Source organism: Leiobunum rupestre, chromosome 10, assembly GCF_980474605.1.
Source record: "Leiobunum rupestre chromosome 10, qqLeiRupe1.1.hap1, whole genome shotgun sequence".
NCBI lineage: Eukaryota > Metazoa > Arthropoda > Arachnida > Opiliones > Sclerosomatidae > Leiobunum > Leiobunum rupestre.
The window spans coordinates 53,412,612-53,432,175 of record NC_143393.1 but is presented as its reverse complement, the minus strand read 5'-3'; the positions used below and the strand labels follow the sequence as shown (position 1 = coordinate 53,432,175).

Genomic DNA, 19,564 nt, shown 5'->3' with positions numbered 1-19,564 from the left:
CAATGAAACTGAGTTCAGCCTTGGGTAATGCATAATCCTTAAACAGCTAAGTAACCACTTGAGTACACTCAAATCTACATACACCCGTACATTGATTACGGAGAGTGATCAGATCCTCGAGAAAACGCGCTTGTTGAAGGGGCCACCCTGATTGTTAATTAGGCAATTTTATTAATCTAATAATTTCTATGGATTGTCTTATATTTACTTTACTTTCTCTTGTAATTAATTTGGCTTCATTGATGTTGAAAATAAGGTTATTTGAAAGAAATTGAAATATAAAAGCAAAATGTCGGTAACGAATTGATGTCTTTGCTTACGAAAGCAATAAAAACTTCTTTTTACGACCATATAGAGGGTTTTTATGACAAGCGATTTCCGCAGAGTGTAAGTGCCATACAATGCCATAAAACATATTAAGCGTATGAATTGTTTGTTCTGGTATTTTTAGCTAGTATATCCCATTAACGTCATTTTACTCCAATGCTGGCTTCGCGAATAGTTTCGGTTGAAGTACCGTAGCTGAGCTTAAAGAATACGCCCCAAAACAATAGAAAACTAAATACTTAACTCTAGCTGGCCTAGGACCGTAGATTGGTTAGCACTCTAGTCTCACATTGAATCCCAGTTTATATTACTAAGAGAGCATGCTGGGTTCAAAGTACTCTGCCTTAATTCTTTCCCCTGGGTTAAACGGTTTACTTCGGTTTCCCCTTTTCATAAAAATTAAAAAAAGAAAGTTTAAAGAGGATATTAGCTCAAAAGAATTGTTAAAATAGTTTGGATTTTTATCTTAACTATCTAGGGGAAATACTTTGTATGCCAGAAAGGTTGTATTATTATGCCCCTGACTTTTCATTTATCTGCAATACCTATATTTTGAAAGTAAAAACGTTAACTAAAATATTTTTAAGACTCTGAAATGTTGAACGTTTAAATTCCAATGTTGAGTTAAAATATATGCGCGCCATGCAAGGACAGTTCCCTTAATGGATAGTTCCCTTAAATCGTTATACCCTTAAAGGATAGTTCCCTTAAAGCATTGTTCCCTGAAAGAATAGTTCCTTTAAAGGACAGTTCCCTTCTAGCGTTGTTCCCTAAAAGGACATTTCCCTTATAGCGTTGTTCCCTTAAAGGACAGTTCCCTTATAGCGTTGTTCGCTTAAAGTACAGTTCCCTTATAGCGTTGTTTCCTTAAAGGACAGTTCCCTTATAGCGTTGTTCCCTTAAAAGACGGTTCCCTTATAGCGTTGTTCCCTTAAAGGACAGTTCCCTTATAGCGTTGTTCCCTTATAGCGTTGTCCCCTTATAGCGTTGTCCCCTTATAGCGTTGTCCCCTTAAAGGATAGTTCCCTTATAGCGTTGTTCCCTTAAAGGACAGTTCCCTTATAGCGTTGTTCCCTTATAGCGTTGTCCCCTTATAGCGTTGTCCCCTTAAAGGATAGTTCCCTTATAGCGTTGTTCCCTTAAAGGACAGTTCCCTTATAGCGTTGTTCCCTTAAAGGACAGTTCCCTAATAGCGTTTTTCCCTTAAAGGACAGTTCCCTTATACCGTTTTTCCCTTAAAGGACAATTCTCTTAAAATAAAGTTCATTTTAACCATATGAGTTACCTTGAAGCGTAGTTCCCTTAAACCTTACTTGTTCCCTTCAGTCATAATAGCTCCCTTTATTCGTATCAATTCCCTCAAATCATTGCAGTTCCCTTAAACTGTAGTCTACTTTCCAAATAGGCCAGTTCCTTTAAAAAATACAATTGTTCTTCCACATTTTTCGACAGAGATCTTGAAATAAAACCTCTTCTAAAAAGATTTACGAGCCCCACATAATTCTAATTTCATCACACCATTCGTGTCCTATCTTTACAATGTAGTTTTTAATAATGGAAGGCTGTAAACCGTAGTTGCGAACGTAATCTATAAAGCTGGGGATTCGAAGTTACATCATTCGGGTAATTTTCGCGCTCACCGAAAAATTAGCCCTCAGTGATAATTTGGAATGCGAAATTATTTTACGCACCGCGGAATAATTTCCGTCGAGTGCGAAAACAACCTTAAAGAGGCGGTGTAAAGTTCGATGACGAAGTCTTGAGCAATTGTAAAAATTAAAGTTTTGGAGTGGACAAGATTATCGCTTCTAAGAGTGAAGCCTTCCACCTTTTTAACAACCTATATTCTCCTGGCGCTCGAGGTACAAGTATTATACGAGATAAGAAGCCTTAGAGAGAGGGACTAATAATAATTTTTTATTTACCTCTCGGCCGAGGTTTTGCTAATAAATCGGCAGAAAAGCCGGTTTCTTCTCTATAACATCTGGCGCTCGCTCTTTTACCTCGGTGATCCCAAGCCGTCTGGATGGTACCGAACCCTCTCTCGCAACATTTAATTACTTCAGCCTTGCCGGAGTACTTGTATTACTATAGAACTTTTTAGGAACGTTCAAAACGTAAGTTATTTTTATCTTTGCCATTTTTTTTAACTGGTTCTTGGGTAAATGGTGTTTTGGAAAACACTATCACAGAAATAAATCCATAAACGTAATTTTGAAACCATTAGGCCTTAAACTGAGTGCTTATATTGCGTAGAAATTTAATATGTTTTATTTTGTGGGAGCAGACAACGATAACGACTTATATGAAGCGAATAATATACACTTTATTTCACTATAAACTCATAGACCATGAGTTATGGAACTTTAATAATAACAAAACTAAACATAACCCTAAATTAGACAAACCAACCTAAACAACCGAAAATAATGACTTCACTGGATCTTAGTTTAGCCTAACCGACTTAAAAATTATAATTATTACCTTTTTGGTAGTAGTGTTGTCCAAACATGTATTTGGTCGCCGTGTACCCTACTGTACCTACCTTCTACGAGGTTTTGACGCTTTTTAAATAATTTCAGTGTGATTTTAGAATCAGTAAAGATACTGTCGCGCAAGGCTTCGAGCCAGTGGTTACAATGGAACGGGGAAAAGTTATTTTAGTCTTTCACGTGTCGTCAGAATGAACGGGAGAGAAAAAATAGTCAAACACGACAGGCATCTCTTGAGACGGTTTATATAAACTGAAGGGAATGAATATTTTTGCGAAGGCCACGTTTTTACTATTACCAGAAGTATATTAGATTTTTCTTTAGTATCTATCTCGAAATACTACTAATATTATTTAGCACTGAATAAAAACAGTGCACGGAGACAAATATATCATAAGGTTTACTCACAAGGAGGTGTTTATTGCCGATTTTGTTCCAAGTCGGGCGTAATGGAGACCTATATGCGATATGAAATTTCCCAAAAGGAGACGTTGCACTACCCATTCGTTTTGCCATGGCAACCGAAAATGTTTTGACCACTTAAAACAAAAATAAGATTTTTAACCTTTTTTACCCAAACATTGTTACAATTTTACCCCAAAAATGTTCAAATTTACCCAAACTTGATGAAATTATCTAAACGTGGTCCAAATTACGCATTTCGTTATTTTAAAAAATTTAAAAAAAAATTTCGTGAAACCGAGAAAATTCTATACTTTTTTAAATGGAGATATTTTTGTTTTAAGTAGTCAAAACATTTTCGGTTGCCATGGCAAATCGAATGGGTAGTGCAACGTCTCCTTTTGGGAAATTTCATATCGCATATAGGTCTCCATTACGCCCGACTTGGAACAAAATCGGCAATAAACACCTCGGGTACTCTCCCTGGCAGTTAATGCTCAAACGAAGTAGGATCATTTTTACATTTTACGCTGTTATACTTAAGAGCTCTGTCATGTTCTTCTGCTATTACTCTGATTTTTTAAGAATAAAATATTTTCTGTTTTATTTGAAGAAGAAAGAGAGGACATTTATAAGCAAATATTTTTGGAAACAAGGCAAATAAACATTCATTTAGGAAATCCCCTTGGTGGACAGTGTTTTGATTGGTCCTTGAAAATATGACGTTCAATTTAAAATTGTATCCATCCGTTTTTGTTCTCGTTTAAAAAAAAAGTTTTTCGACCAAAATTTAGAAATGTAATTCCTTAGAATTCCCGTACAAGATTACGTAAGTGGTTATAGCTATATTGGGCATTACCATAGGATGTACGATGATTACGTTAAAAACAAGTTATATTAAATATCGCGAGATCAGAGTTTAGGTATTAACCATAGAGTTGGAGTTCTGAAGATAGTGGTGGTCTTTTGGTACAGTGGCGACATCTTCCGTTACAAATTGTAGTTCCAGTTTACGGTCCTGTCAAGAACAGCTTTAAGCGAGGAAGAGCCTGGAATTGCAGCATATAGTTCCGGTGCTACGCTGTTATACTGACGCTCCGCCCCATTTAAGGCTCCATCTTAATTTTAGGTCTAGAGCACCATATCTTAGAAGCGTTATTCATAAATATTATTATATTAATTAATTTATCTTATTTCTTCATAAACTTTATTTTACGATATTAATAGATATTCATAAAAATAAATTTAATTTATTTCATATCATTTTGTTGATTTATAGGTATGCAAATATTTTCATTAATAATATAATTATGATAAGAGTACTCATTTTAGATTTAGCTGTGTATTCATGACCGAGAGCTATCGTTGTGCCATCTTTCGGTTACCGTCGAAAACAAAATGTGTAGCGTTACACGTATTAAGAACTGCTATTGGCGTTTAGCAGCCAGTAACGTAAGGATTTTCACGTATTAGAGGGTTATTATAGGTGATATCATAAGCCTATCAACCCTAAGTTTGAAACGCGCATAGCGCCCTTTGTACCACCACTGGACGGGCGAAAAAGAAGAAATCAGGCGATAGTATCGGCACCTGGTAGAGATAAATTGAAGCTTCTTCCTTCCCCCTTTCTCTCTCTACGCACCTTTCTCTTACCAAAGCAGCTGGCATCATGCATTGCGGGACGCGTTACGTTTCTCTTTTCCGCCACCGGGTGGATTTAGCGCTGTACTTTCGACAGTCGTTAGCTTGAACCAACACTGCCTTTCGATTCAAACTTAGGGTTGATAGGCTTATGGTGATATAGAAGCTATGAAATTATGGTTAATATTTGCATTTTATTTTATTTTTATATTGCTTTGATAACACAGAACAATTAGGATGCTCAGATTTAGACATTTTTCTATTATTATCTTGTCGCTGGTTCAAGTCGTAGCGCTGGACAGACATTTTTCTTGTAGAAAGAAATATTCTAACGATATTTAATTGCAAATTTAAACTTTTAAAACGTTCGTAGGTACAAAATAATAATAATAATCGTGTTTTTATTACAAAACAAAATGTTTAAAGAACTTAAAATAAAAAAATACTAAATTTGCGCCTGGTGGAAATGGCGACATAATTAATCAAATTCAACATAATTCCAAATTTTACCAAATTAATTTTAAATAAATAAAAAGATATACGTCGGTGACAAAAATTAGTTTAATATTAAAAATTATGAAAAAATTGGCAACTACACCTTTTTTTGTCGCAGTGGAATTCAAAATCACTTAAAGTCGATTTCACTTTGGAACTTGTGAAGAAAATCTGAAGGTTCTTTTGCCATTCTAATATGACTCAATATCTTTCCGACATAATTGAAACTCGACAGCGTGAATAAATCTCATACCTAATTCTATTGTATTGGAAATGGTGACATATTTATAATCTGATTTCATAAATCTCATACTGGATTTATAGCTTTGAAACCTGTTTATTTAAAAAAAAATTAAAAATAACCTTTCTTAGTTTGAATTCATAATTTTTGGGGGAAATTTCTAACCATAACCAAAAAATAAATAATGACTAATAATAATAAAAATCCACTTACATATAACCTTGCAAACTCTAGTAATAAACTATGTTGGAAATTGTTACATTTTTAAAATTTATTACGTAATATATTTTAGTTTAATTTAGTTTAATTAGATTTTATTTAAATATCTTTATAGATTTAGCTAGATTTATGTTTAGTAGAATGCAGAAACTACGCGATACTAAATCAGTTCAGATTATAATTTTATAACCCGATTTGAAAGAGGAATAGTAACTCAAGAGATTTATCATCTCGGGTTCTTAAGCGTTGTTCCTCTTCTATATTTTATATGATTAAAATATAGAAAAATCATTGCGCGTAGCATGTTTCCAAATTAAATTAAATATAATTTATTTTAAGTTTAAGTTTCCCTTGGAACAAATAGAGTTATCTCAAATAATTATTAAGCGTACTCAATCGACCTAGCAAGGGACTACCAGTAAACTTGAAATCTTACGTCTGAGAATTTTGAAGATAACTAGGTCTGTAGGTTTTGGCATTTCTCCATCATTTGGCTAAGATTAAAGAGTAGTATCTTTTTACTCGCTTGGTCCAAAAGTTGTATTATTAATTGTAGAGTAGATTCAACTAAGTCCTGGTAAATAATTAAGGGCCATTAACCCTAAAAAGAGTTAAAATTCTTACAGGGTTACGCTTGAATGCGCAGAAACTTTACTCTATATTTACTATATTTCATTCCAGTAATTAATTTTTTTAAATATTTGCAATGACCTAAAACACAATTTTATTCATGGAAAATAAAAACGTTTAAAATTGAACCACTTCATTTGAATTTGAAGCAAAATTCTCAACTGCTATGACAAGGCTATACAATGTAAGGAACTTCCAACAAACCTTCCGTGGTCTATATAATATTTTTGTTGACAATTTTCGTAAAAGTCTTACTTGAAACCAACCCTACGCTTTATACTTTCTGTTTTGACAATTTTAGTAAAAGTCTTACTTGAAACAAACCCTACGCTTTATACTTTTTGTTGACAATTTTAGTAAAAGTCTTACTAGAAACCAACCCTACGCTTTATACTTTCTGTTTTGACAATTTTCGTAAAAGTCTTACTTGAAACAAACCCTACGCTTTATACTTTTTGTTGACAATTTTCGTAAAAGTCTTACTTGAAACCAACCCTACGCTTTATACTTTCTGTTTTGACAATTTTCGTAAAAGTCTTACTTGAAACAAACCCTACGCTTTATACTTTTTGTTGACAATTTTCGTAAAAGTCTTACTTGAAACCAACCCTACGCTTTATACTTTCTGTTTTGACAATTTTCGTAAAAGTCTTACTTGAAACAAACCCTACGCTTTATACTTTTTGTTGACAATTTTCGTAAAAGTCTTACTTGAAACCAACCCTACGCTTTATACTTTCTGTTTTGACAATTTTCGTAAAAGTCTTACTTGAAACAAACCCTACGCTTTATACTTTTTGTTGACAATTTTCGTAAAAGTCTTACTTGAAACCAACCCTACGCTTTATACTTTCTGTTTTGACAATTTTCGTAAAAGTCTTACTTGAAACAAACCCTACGCTTTATACTTTTTGTTGACAATTTTAGTAAAAGTCTTACTTGAAACCAACCCTACGCTTTATACTTTCTGTTTTGACAATTTTCGTAAAAGTCTTACTTGAAACAAACCCTACGCTTTATACTTTTTGTTGACAATTTTCGTAAAAGTCTTACTTGAAACCAACCCTACGCTTTATACTTTCTGTTTTGACAATTTTCGTAAAAGTCTTACTTGAAACAAACCCTACGCTTTATACTTTTTGTTGACAATTTTCGTAAAAGTCTTACTTGAAACCAACCCTACGCTTTATACTTTCTGTTTTGACAATTTTCGTAAAAGTCTTACTTGAAACAAACCCTACGCTTTATACTTTTTGTTGACAATTTTCGTAAAAGTCTTACTTGAAACCAACCCTACGCTTTATACTTTCTGTTTTGACAATTTTCGTAAAAGTCTTACTTGAAACAAACCCTACGCTTTATACTTTTTGTTGACAATTTTAGTAAAAGTCTTACTTGAAACCAACCCTACGCTTTATACTTTCTGTTTTGACAATTTTCGTAAAAGTCTTACTTGAAACAAACCCTACGCTTTATACTTTTTGTTGACAATTTTCGTAAAAGTCTTACTTGAAACCAACCCTACGCTTTATACTTTCTGTTTTGACAATTTTCGTAAAAGTCTTACTTGAAACAAACCCTACGCTTTATACTTTTTGTTGACAATTTTCGTAAAAGTCTTACTTGAAACCAACCCTACGCTTTATACTTTCTGTTTTGACAATTTTCGTAAAAGTCTTACTTGAAACAAACCCTACGCTTTATACTTTTTGTTGACAATTTTCGTAAAAGTCTTACTTGAAACCAACCCTACGCTTTATACTTTCTGTTTTGACAATTTTCGTAAAAGTCTTACTTGAAACAAACCCTACGCTTTATACTTTTTGTTGACAATTTTAGTAAAAGTCTTACTTGAAACCAACCCTACGCTTTATACTTTCTGTTTTGACAATTTTCGTAAAAGTCTTACTTGAAACAAACCCTACGCTTTATACTTTTTGTTGACAATTTTCGTAAAAGTCTTACTTGAAACCAACCCTACGCTTTATACTTTCTGTTTTGACAATTTTCGTAAAAGTCTTACTTGAAACAAACCCTACGCTTTATACTTTTTGTTGACAATTTTCGTAAAAGTCTTACTTGAAACCAACCCTACGCTTTATACTTTCTGTTTTGACAATTTTCGTAAAAGTCTTACTTGAAACAAACCCTACGCTTTATACTTTTTGTTGACAATTTTCGTAAAAGTCTTACTTGAAACCAACCCTACGCTTTATACTTTCTGTTTTGACAATTTTCGTAAAAGTCTTACTTGAAACAAACCCTACGCTTTATACTTTTTGTTGACAATTTTAGTAAAAGTCTTACTTGAAACCAACCCTACGCTTTATACTTTCTGTTTTGACAATTTTCGTAAAAGTCTTACTTGAAACAAACCCTACGCTTTATACTTTTTGTTGACAATTTTCGTAAAAGTCTTACTTGAAACCAACCCTACGCTTTATACTTTCTGTTTTGACAATTTTCGTAAAAGTCTTACTTGAAACAAACCCTACGCTTTATACTTTTTGTTGACAATTTTCGTAAAAGTCTTACTCGAAACCAACCCTACGCTTTATACTTTCTGTTTTGACAATTTTCGTAAAAGTCTTACTTGAAACAAACCCTACGCTTTATACTTTTTGTTGACAATTTTCGTAAAAGTCTTACTTGAAACCAACCCTACGCTTTATACTTTCTGTTTTGACAATTTTCGTAAAAGTCTTACTTGAAACAAACCCTACGCTTTATACTTTTTGTTGACAATTTTAGTAAAAGTCTTACTTGAAACCAACCCTACGCTTTATACTTTCTGTTTTGACAATTTTCGTAAAAGTCTTACTTGAAACAAACCCTACGCTTTATACTTTTTGTTGACAATTTTAGTAAAAGTCTTACTTGAAACCAACCCTACGCTTTATACTTTCTGTTTTGACAATTTTCGTAAAAGTCTTACTTGAAACAAACCCTACGCTTTATACTTTTTGTTGACAATTTTCGTAAAAGTCTTACTTGAAACAAACCCTACGCTTTATACTTTTTGTTGACAATTTTCGTAAAAGTCTTACTTGAAACCAACCCTACGCTTTATACTTTCTGTTTTGACAATTTTCGTAAAAGTCTTACTTGAAACAAACCCTACGCTTTATACTTTTTGTTGACAATTTTCGTAAAAGTCTTACTTGAAACCAACCCTACGCTTTATACTTTCTGTTTTGACAATTTTCGTAAAAGTCTTACTTGAAACAAACCCTACGCTTTATACTTTTTGTTGACAATTTTCGTAAAAGTCTTACTTGAAACCAACCCTACGCTTTATACTTTCTGTTTTGACAATTTTCGTAAAAGTCTTACTTGAAACAAACCCTACGCTTTATACTTTTTGTTGACAATTTTAGTAAAAGTCTTACTTGAAACCAACCCTACGCTTTATACTTTCTGTTTTGACAATTTTCGTAAAAGTCTTACTTGAAACAAACCCTACGCTTTATACTTTTTGTTGACAATTTTCGTAAAAGTCTTACTTGAAACAAACCCTACGCTTTATACTTTTTGTTGACAATTTTCGTAAAAGTCTTACTTGAAACCAACCCTACGCTTTATACTTTCTGTTTTGACAATTTTCGTAAAAGTCTTACTTGAAACAAACCCTACGCTTTATACTTTTTGTTGACAATTTTAGTAAAAGTCTTACTTGAAACCAACCCTACGCTTTATACTTTCTGTTTTGACAATTTTCGTAAAAGTCTTACTTGAAACAAACCCTACGCTTTATACTTTTTGTTGACAATTTTCGTAAAAGTCTTACTTGAAACAAACCCTACGCTTTATACTTTTTGTTGACAATTTTCGTAAAAGTCTTACTTGAAACCAACCCTACGCTTTATACTTTCTGTTTTGACAATTTTCGTAAAAGTCTTACTTGAAACAAACCCTACGCTTTATACTTTTTGTTGACAATTTTAGTAAAAGTCTTACTTGAAACCAACCCTACGCTTTATACTTTCTGTTTTGACAATTTTCGTAAAAGTCTTACTTGAAACAAACCCTACGCTTTATACTTTTTGTTGACAATTTTCGTAAAAGTCTTACTTGAAACAAACCCTACGCTTTATACTTTTTGTTGACAATTTTCGTAAAAGTCTTACTTGAAACCAACCCTACGCTTTATACTTTCTGTTTTGACAATTTTCGTAAAAGTCTTACTTGAAACAAACCCTACGCTTTATACTTTTTGTTGACAATTTTCGTAAAAGTCTTACTTGAAACCAACCCTACGCTTTATACTTTCTGTTTTGACAATTTTCGTAAAAGTCTTACTTGAAACAAACCCTACGCTTTATACTTTTTGTTGACAATTTTCGTAAAAGTCTTACTTGAAACCAACCCTACGCTTTATACTTTCTGTTTTGACAATTTTCGTAAAAGTCTTACTTGAAACAAACCCTACGCTTTATACTTTTTGTTGACAATTTTAGTAAAAGTCTTACTTGAAACCAACCCTACGCTTTATACTTTCTGTTTTGACAATTTTCGTAAAAGTCTTACTTGAAACAAACCCTACGCTTTATACTTTTTGTTGACAATTTTAGTAAAAGTCTTACTTGAAACCAACCCTACGCTTTATACTTTCTGTTTTGACAATTTTCGTAAAAGTCTTACTTGAAACAAACCCTACGCTTTATACTTTTTGTTGACAATTTTAGTAAAAGTCTTACTAGAAACCAACCCTACGCTTTATACTTTCTGTTTTGACAATTTTCGTAAAAGTCTTACTTGAAACAAACCCTACGCTTTATACTTTTTGTTGACAATTTTAGTAAAAGTCTTACTTGAAACCAACCCTACGCTTTATACTTTCTGTTTTGACAATTTTCGTAAAAGTCTTACTTGAAACAAACCCTACGCTTTATACTTTTTGTTGACAATTTTCGTAAAAGTCTTACTTGAAACCAACCCTACGCTTTATACTTTCTGTTTTGACAATTTTCGTAAAAGTCTTACTTGAAACAAACCCTACGCTTTATACTTTTTGTTGACAATTTTAGTAAAAGTCTTACTTGAAACCAACCCTACGCTTTATACTTTCTGTTTTGACAATTTTCGTAAAAGTCTTACTTGAAACAAACCCTACGCTTTATACTTTTTGTTGACAATTTTCGTAAAAGTCTTACTAGAAACCAACCCTACGCTTTATACTTTCTGTTTTGACAATTTTCGTAAAAGTCTTACTTGAAACAAACCCTACGCTTTATACTTTTTGTTGACAATTTTAGTAAAAGTCTTACTTGAAACCAACCCTACGCTTTATACTTTCTGTTTTGACAATTTTCGTAAAAGTCTTACTTGAAACAAACCCTACGCTTTATACTTTTTGTTGACAATTTTAGTAAAAGTCTTACTTGAAACAAACCCTACGCTTTATACTTTTTGTTGACAATTTTAGTAAAAGTCTTACTTGAAACCAACCCTACGCTTTATACTTTCTGTTTTGACAATTTTCGTAAAAGTCTTACTTGAAACAAGCCCTACGCTTTATACTTTTTGTGATATCTTACACAATGTTTCTTCAAAAGCTGATAGAAAAATAATCCTAGATACAACTTAATAGCTGTCAAAATGTAGGTTACACTCAACAGCTCATATTTTCTCTCAAAGCGAAAATCTTTTGGTTTTAAATACTGTGGGAGAATCAGAAATGGCATTACATGAAGCGGTTATCTCAAGCATACAAAATTAATTATATAATCACTCTTAGATTAAATTGAATTAATTAACTTCTAGTAAGCTGTTTTTTAGTACAAGAAATAATTAGTTTTAAATGTGAACCTAGAATGTATGAACTAATACAAATTTATGGGCTTATTGTTTCCAGGAAAGCAGAGGCTTAAGGGGGAAGACTACAGTGGCCATTGTCTACTTTCAAGCTGAACTCTTTTAATTTTGTATTTTAACTTATAAAATTAATATTTATGTGTAAAACAGCCTCTTATTTAGTGATTAAAATAATTTTGACAATTTTAAATTTAAAAGTAATTAAGTTATTACGTTTTAATTCGGAACCCCGGAGCTAAACAAGTTGGGCAAGCGCCCAAACTACCCTTTAGTTAGGACCTTATATCTCGTTAATTATTAATACTATAATTATCAAAATTATTTTAAGCACTAGAGGAAGGTTCAGCCTAACAAGAAAATTATAATTCAATTGTGTAATTGTTAAAACAGAAACGTCCAGCTTGAACGAAAAAGAGGCTTTTACTGTATTCTTCCCCCTTAAAGGTTTAAGATGGATTACAATTAAATTAATAACGATGATGGTAATTTTGATCCAAAATATTTAATTAGGTATTAATAAATAAATTTCAACACAAATTACCCATAACAAAAGGTGTATTCTTTCTGTAAAGTACGAAAAACGAGGTGCACTCGTTAAGGCGGAATCGGACCAAAATTTTACTTATTTTGTGGGGGAGTTGGTAACGAACTGCGCAGGCGCGAGACTAAAGCCTTCCATTTCAAAAAAGTTTTGATCTACTGTCAAATAACCTTCGTTAACTAATGCAATTTGAGCATATTTCCCGTTTAAGTCGACAGTAGTAATTAAGGTTGTTTGGTTCCGTAGTACTGAATCTTGAGCATGAAAAATGCTTAGTGAGAAGTGAAGTCTTAATTCTTACCTTTGGCTGTACTAATTTTCCCCATAGAGAAGTTCACTTATGCCATATATAATTAATTAGAGTTAATGACGTCATTAATAGAGAAACATCATCTGACAAATTGTCACATGATATTGTCTGAGACCTTTTGTATAAAATATTATTTATTTATGGTTTATAAATAATTCATTTTATATTAAAAACTTGGGAGAAACACCTCGAAATGTCTCCTTGTACGTATATATTTTTCTTAAGTATTTAAAATTACAAGATTTTTTCAAATAATCGCCAGAAATGTAGATGTGTTTAACTGACCTTACCTGGAATCGGCATTTATTTGGAACAAGCAACATCTGGTTGATAAGGTGTAGGTTAACCACTTGATCCTTATCGCAAATAGTTACGAAACCTTTTAAGTCCTTCAGCTTACAACGTACCGTCTACAAAAAAGAAAACATTTCTGAACGATAGTTACAATGCCCCTCTATTGAACTTGTGAAACTTATTTTATGTACAGATTACAATATGTGGTTTGACGATTTTAACGTCAACAGTTATTTAGTTCAAAATAAGCAAATCCTGTCTTGTCTTCGGATATGACCTTATAACTAATATTAAACTAGATAGAGAAATTACTTACTCTGTTAGTTAAGTCGGTCCCAGCCAGCAGATGAGACCTGTTGAAATATGACGCCATCTTGGAAAATGGTGGATAAATGAATTATATGCTTTGAGTCGTCGTAAAATGTGTGACAGCAGACAGATTTGAACAATCTTTTGTATGCGGTATTGCTTCCAGAATTGTTTCCATATGAAATATCTGGCTTAATATTTGCCTAATTTAGTTTTAATTCTTTCCAAGAATAAGAAAACACACTAAAATTATCTAGACCCAAAAGTCTTAATGCTCATTCAACTAAATCATAGTTAATCATTCAATTTGAAGTTTCCAAAAACTACTGCAAAGTTTTTATATTCCTTGCCATTTTATTTTATTTATCGTTAGGTGGAGGAATACACGTAGATTTCAACAGTCAACGGGATTAGATCGTGCGAAAATTTCAGTTTTCCTTATTATTTATTTCACTAAACATGATAACCCCTTCGCGGATTTTGATTTAAGTTCAAGTATTACTTATCTATATCATTGATTATATGTCGGCTTTTAAATAAAGAAATGTTCTAATAAAGTTATAAGATAAACGGACTTTTCACCGTCAACCGTTCATTTATAGGCCAATTGAAACTACTATACTCTCAATTGGAATTTTCCAAATTTAGCCTTCGCGTGAGATAAGCAAATTTAATCTCTGTGTCTCCATCTCTCCCACAACGAGTATAAAGTGTTTTGAAAATGGAAGGGACTTAAATCGATATCTGCGCTTTGGTATATTTAGCGTTGTCTGAGTTATTTAGCAAAATTTTATTTCAATATCAATTATATTAATAACAATAATAATAATAATCAGCTAGGCTAATACCCAAGGTACCACCTTAGGCCTAAGTCATCAAGTGACTTTTAATGCCATTAATTCAGGTGGTCGGGTTAAATTGAGTAGGAGGGTGGTTGCAAACCCTGCATGCCACGCGAGCCAACAGCTCCCTACACTAACTTTTACCGTTAACCTCAATGATACTAAGCTAGACTAATACCCCACGCACTACCATAGGCCCAAGTCAGCTAGGCACGTTAAACGCCATTAATTAAGATGACCGGGTTACAATGAGTAAGAGAGTGGTTGCAAGCCCTAGAGAGTTTTGAATTCATGCAATGCGAGTCAACAACTCCCTACACTCACTGTTACCCTTAACCTCAACAAGTTCTTGAACGAAGTTTTAAGGAAAGCCTCGGGATATGCGCACGCGTTTGAATTTAGCATATTAAATGAATGACTTGGCAAAAAACTTTTACAGCGGAAGCGAAAAGACGATTTGATATTTCCCGCCCTTGATGGGATAAGGTCTGGGTAGATCTCAGCCTACTTTACCGTCCGGACTCTAAGCTTAACATTTATCTCGACACCCTCTAGCGGCTGGTCTTTGAAACATTAATTTTATTAAAGCAAGTGTCGGCTCTAGGTGTAGTAGCTCTTTTTTCAACAGATGTCACTAGCATCGAAATCAAAACAAGATGCTGAAGGTACGTTTTGACCCAAAAGGCGGGACATAAAAGTATGCTTCGCGTTGATTGGCTCGTTTGTAAAATTTGTCAATAACTTCAATTATAGTAATTGTATACAATATATTTTATATGGGATATATAATTTAGGTTAAAGTTCACTAAGCAGAGTAAAAGTGGTCTAAATATAACACTCTATAATGGCTCTCTGACGATGTTATTGCTTCGCTATTTTGAATTTTAGCTTCTGTTCCCATTAATTCGGATAGATTCATGGTCATCTCTAATAACAGGGGCCTTTTCATAATACCGGTGGCAATGATAGAGCCGACAGTTGCTTTAATACACCCTCAAACGATGGTGGTTTTATATATAAAATAATATACCGTAACTATCCGCGCCTTGTTTACAACAACAACTTTTAAATTGTGCTCGATGTGTGAACTTTAATGTAAACATTTCTTATCTGACTTTGACAGCAGTTTTTTATCACTGGCGTATTATGTAAATATTTCTTTCCGACGATGAAAATCATATGAAGTGTTTTATTTTCTTTTATTGTCGCAGTCGGCGAATGTCAGGATTGATAAGGAATAACTCGACGGAGGTTTGTAAGAATAATCAGAATCAAGAAAGCGACTTCAAGACCAAATCGTACGAATCCATCGAAGTACCGAGTGTCAAAACAACAGAGCAGCCAGGACATAAAAACCATTTCAAGGAGAAGTCAAATGATTCCCATGACTTCATTGACAAGTACGTAATTTACTTTGATACTTTACTCGAGTGTAAGGTTAGATAAGACAAAATTTTACGCAATCCTTCAACATTGCGCTCAATTAATTTTTTTTACATCAACGGCTGGGTTCACTAACACCATAAATTCATTATTATCATTCACTATCATTCGATTTTTATATTTTTACCGCGAGCCTTTATGAGAATGACGTTTGGTGGTGGACTTCGGACATAAGTCATTGGTATGTCGTCACAGTAAGCTGGGAACGTTGCCGAGGCGTAGGTTGCCTCGTTTTAAGTTATGTATTATTCTTATCTTATCTTTCTGGTATGACGTCAGATCTACGTTACTCCATAGCTGTTTGTAGTTATTTCAACAAACAGACACTTATAGAAAGTAATTATAGATTTATGGTAACACTCAAAGGACTTTCCGTTTATCGGTGTTCGTTTTCTCTCGGTTCGTGTTTTTACGTCACGCTTGGCCAAATTCCCATGTTATTTTCAATTAGAAATTTTGAATTTAGTGTTGTCAAAAACATTTTTGGTTGCCATGGCAAAACGGTTGCCTATGGAGATATTTCCCCTTTAGGTTTTTTCAAGCTACATGAAGGTCTACCAGAATCCCGAGTTTGAACAAAATCGGTGTGTTACACCTCGGGTAGTCTCCTTAGCTACAATGAAAAAATTTAAGTTAACTAATAATTTGTGTTTAACTTTTCCAGCACTCATCAGGAACATGACTTGACACCAGTGTCCTTCTTGAGCCTCGTAAGTATTTAGTGCTTTATCATATAGCAGTAGTTAAAAACCATTGTAGAATCGTAAGTAACAAAGCATATGATAGGGGGATCTACTGCTAATAACTATAACTAAAATATTCAATATATTTCCATATCTTATGACATATTCGGTGTTTTCCAAGGAAAAATTAACTTAATTTGGCAAAACTACTCTCGTTTTATCCAGTTGATTCACTGCTTCTTCGTAATTATTCCCTATGTGTTATTGGGCGGTTTTTTCAATTGTTATTTTGAATTATCGATTGTTTTCTAAAGATCACGAATTTGAGTAACCCTTCTTAGAAATAAGTATTCATATCCCTAGTGTAAGGTATTTGTTTTTAATACAAAAGATAAAAAAGTGTATGACGAAATTAATCTAAAACTATCCGTTACGAAAACGATGCAGCAAATTAGATTCCAAGACAGTTTCCTAAATTGGCAGATCCAAATTCTTCTTTGAACAAAATTATCACTCAATGTGTTATATTTGATCCAATTACAATGTTTGAGATTCAACTTTATTCCGATTTGATCACAATTATTTGGACAAAGCATAATTGGACCAAACTGGATTATTATTCATTTTCGTCATTTTTGTAACATCGGCAAAACGAGGTTTTTGAAATTCAACTTTATTCCGATTTGATCACAATTATTTTATGAAAACATTATTGCAATCAAACTGGATTTTTATTTATTTACGTAAGGGATTGCATCGGCAAAACGAGGTTTATCAATTACAAATATCCCTAAGCATTGCAATTTTAACATTTTACACGTTAAGAATCTGCACCCAGGGCCGGCGCTAGGATTTTCAGGCAATAGGTAAGCGTTATCAGCACCCCCCTCCCCCCACAAATATTTTTACTACAAAAAATGGTTTTTTGGAAATAGTCAAAAAATTTAAGTTAGGCACCCGGGCCGGAGGGCCCCTTTCGGAGGCCCGGGCCCGAGGTACATGTACTCTTGCCCAGCTTACCCCCCCCCTAACGCCCCCCTGTCTGCAACAGGTTTGCGAAGGTACATTATTATTTTGCACGTCCTAGATGGATTATTATCTCGAATGAGACTGTTATATACTTTTGTTAATAAGTAATTTTCTTTGCACTGACTTTTCTTTAAATACAACAGTTTCGCTACAGTTATCTGTCAGATCGAGTACTAATTGTTCTGGGAGTGATCAGTGCCACTATTTCAGGAGCTACGAATCCGATTATCATCGTTCTTTTAGGATGGATGCTCGAAGCGTTCGTCAAACTGGAGAATCTCGGTAACACCGAAAGATGTCTTTTTCTCAATGGCAATGACACAGGCTTACTCAATGACACGTGAGTTTACCCGTTTCTACAAAGAAACGCTATGATTTTACATCAAATATTTTAGAAATATTTAGCAACGTCTATAGGAAGTATCACGAATTTATTCAGATACACCCATGAATAAATCATGGAATCAGTCTGTCGCAGGGGCAAGACATTATGCTTCACCCGTCGGCGACCTATTGTAAATGCACAGAGGCAAGCACGTAGATATATGAAGTCTAAGGGGGAGGGGTTATAACACAACCAGATGAAATCGCGAGCGCAGCGTGCTCGAAATTTTTCGTTAGCAATAACGCATATTTAAAGTACTGGCTAGACTTGAGACGAGTGACAATGACATTTCCGCACGTGTATCAAACGAAGTTTTTTAATACATTTGCGAGAAAATGATAATAAAACAAAGAACAAAATTGATATTGTTTTGCAAAATTTAATTTCGTAATAAAGGAATCGAGTCCTAAGGGGGGGTTGAACCCACTAAACCCCCCCCCTTATATACGTCCTTGCATAGAGGATATAAACCATAGACTAATAAGCTACATAGACAGGAACGTCAATGTTAAAAAAGTGTTGATCGTTGTCGGCGGTGGCGCCATCTAGTGGTCAGACCTGGAGAACTTTTATAGAGCTTGTCACTGCTCTCAGATCAGAGTATTTTTATGTTTTCGAAATTTTATAGTCACCTAATGGATTTAACATTTTTATTTCTACTTATTTTAAAAAATTTATCATTTTTAAACCTAAAAAGAACCTAATTGTTTATACACGCATTTTAAATTAAAGAAGGATAAATCTAGGATAGTCTTACATTTTTATTTATTAATATGCCTAAACAATTGGTCATTTTTTAAAAAAATATTCAACATTTATAACCGAAAAAAAATCATTTTATTGTACTTTAGGCAGGTGCACACTCTCCGAACGAGAAAAAAAAACAATTATGTCCAGGTCTACACACTAGGAGCCCTGCCGTTGCGGCGAACGATTCGCCGTATTCGACGTTCCTATCTATATAGCGTAGCTTTATTAGTCTATGATATAAACCACGCTTATGCGAAGGGCGTCTCTTCAATTGGCTCTAGAATAGCCAATGAGAAATTAGTCTAGATATGGCGAGAGTTCGGATAAGAAATTTTTCGTTTATTTCTTTTACATCCATATCCGAAAATTATCCGAATACAAACTTATTTGTTGCTTATTAAATCGTATAACAGTGGCGAATAATATTAATAATTCAACAGTTAATCGAATTTTGTACGATTATTTGAAATTTCGGTGGTTAATTTATCCGTTTCCCCGAGCTCTATAGCCGATGATATCGTAACTAGACCGATTTCTCATTGGCTATTCTTGGGCCAATTGCGGAACTTACAAGGAGACATCCAGATTTTTTTCGAACTCGGGGGTTAATTAGACTTTTATGTACCTTGAAAGCTCCTAAAGGGAAAAGTTTCAATGGCCATTCGTTTTGCCATGGCAACCAAAAATGTTTTTCACAACTCACGTTTAAACTTTCTC

The 19,564-nt window shown here is 33.6% G+C and overlaps 1 protein-coding gene across 1 annotated transcript in view; it reads left to right on the top strand.

Annotated features, from left to right (window-relative positions):
- LOC149926194 (ATP-dependent translocase ABCB1-like) overlaps window positions 1-19,564 on the top strand; it is a 67,400-nt gene that overhangs the window by 14,992 nt on the left and 32,844 nt on the right. The window contains exons 3-5 of the mRNA XM_090161228.1: window positions 15,769-15,957; window positions 16,665-16,710; window positions 17,856-18,052. Of these exons, the coding sequence (XP_090017354.1) occupies window positions 15,776-15,957; window positions 16,665-16,710; window positions 17,856-18,052 (425 nt within the window). The 5' untranslated portion in view covers window positions 15,769-15,775. The remainder of the gene's footprint in view (window positions 1-15,768; window positions 15,958-16,664; window positions 16,711-17,855; window positions 18,053-19,564) is intronic.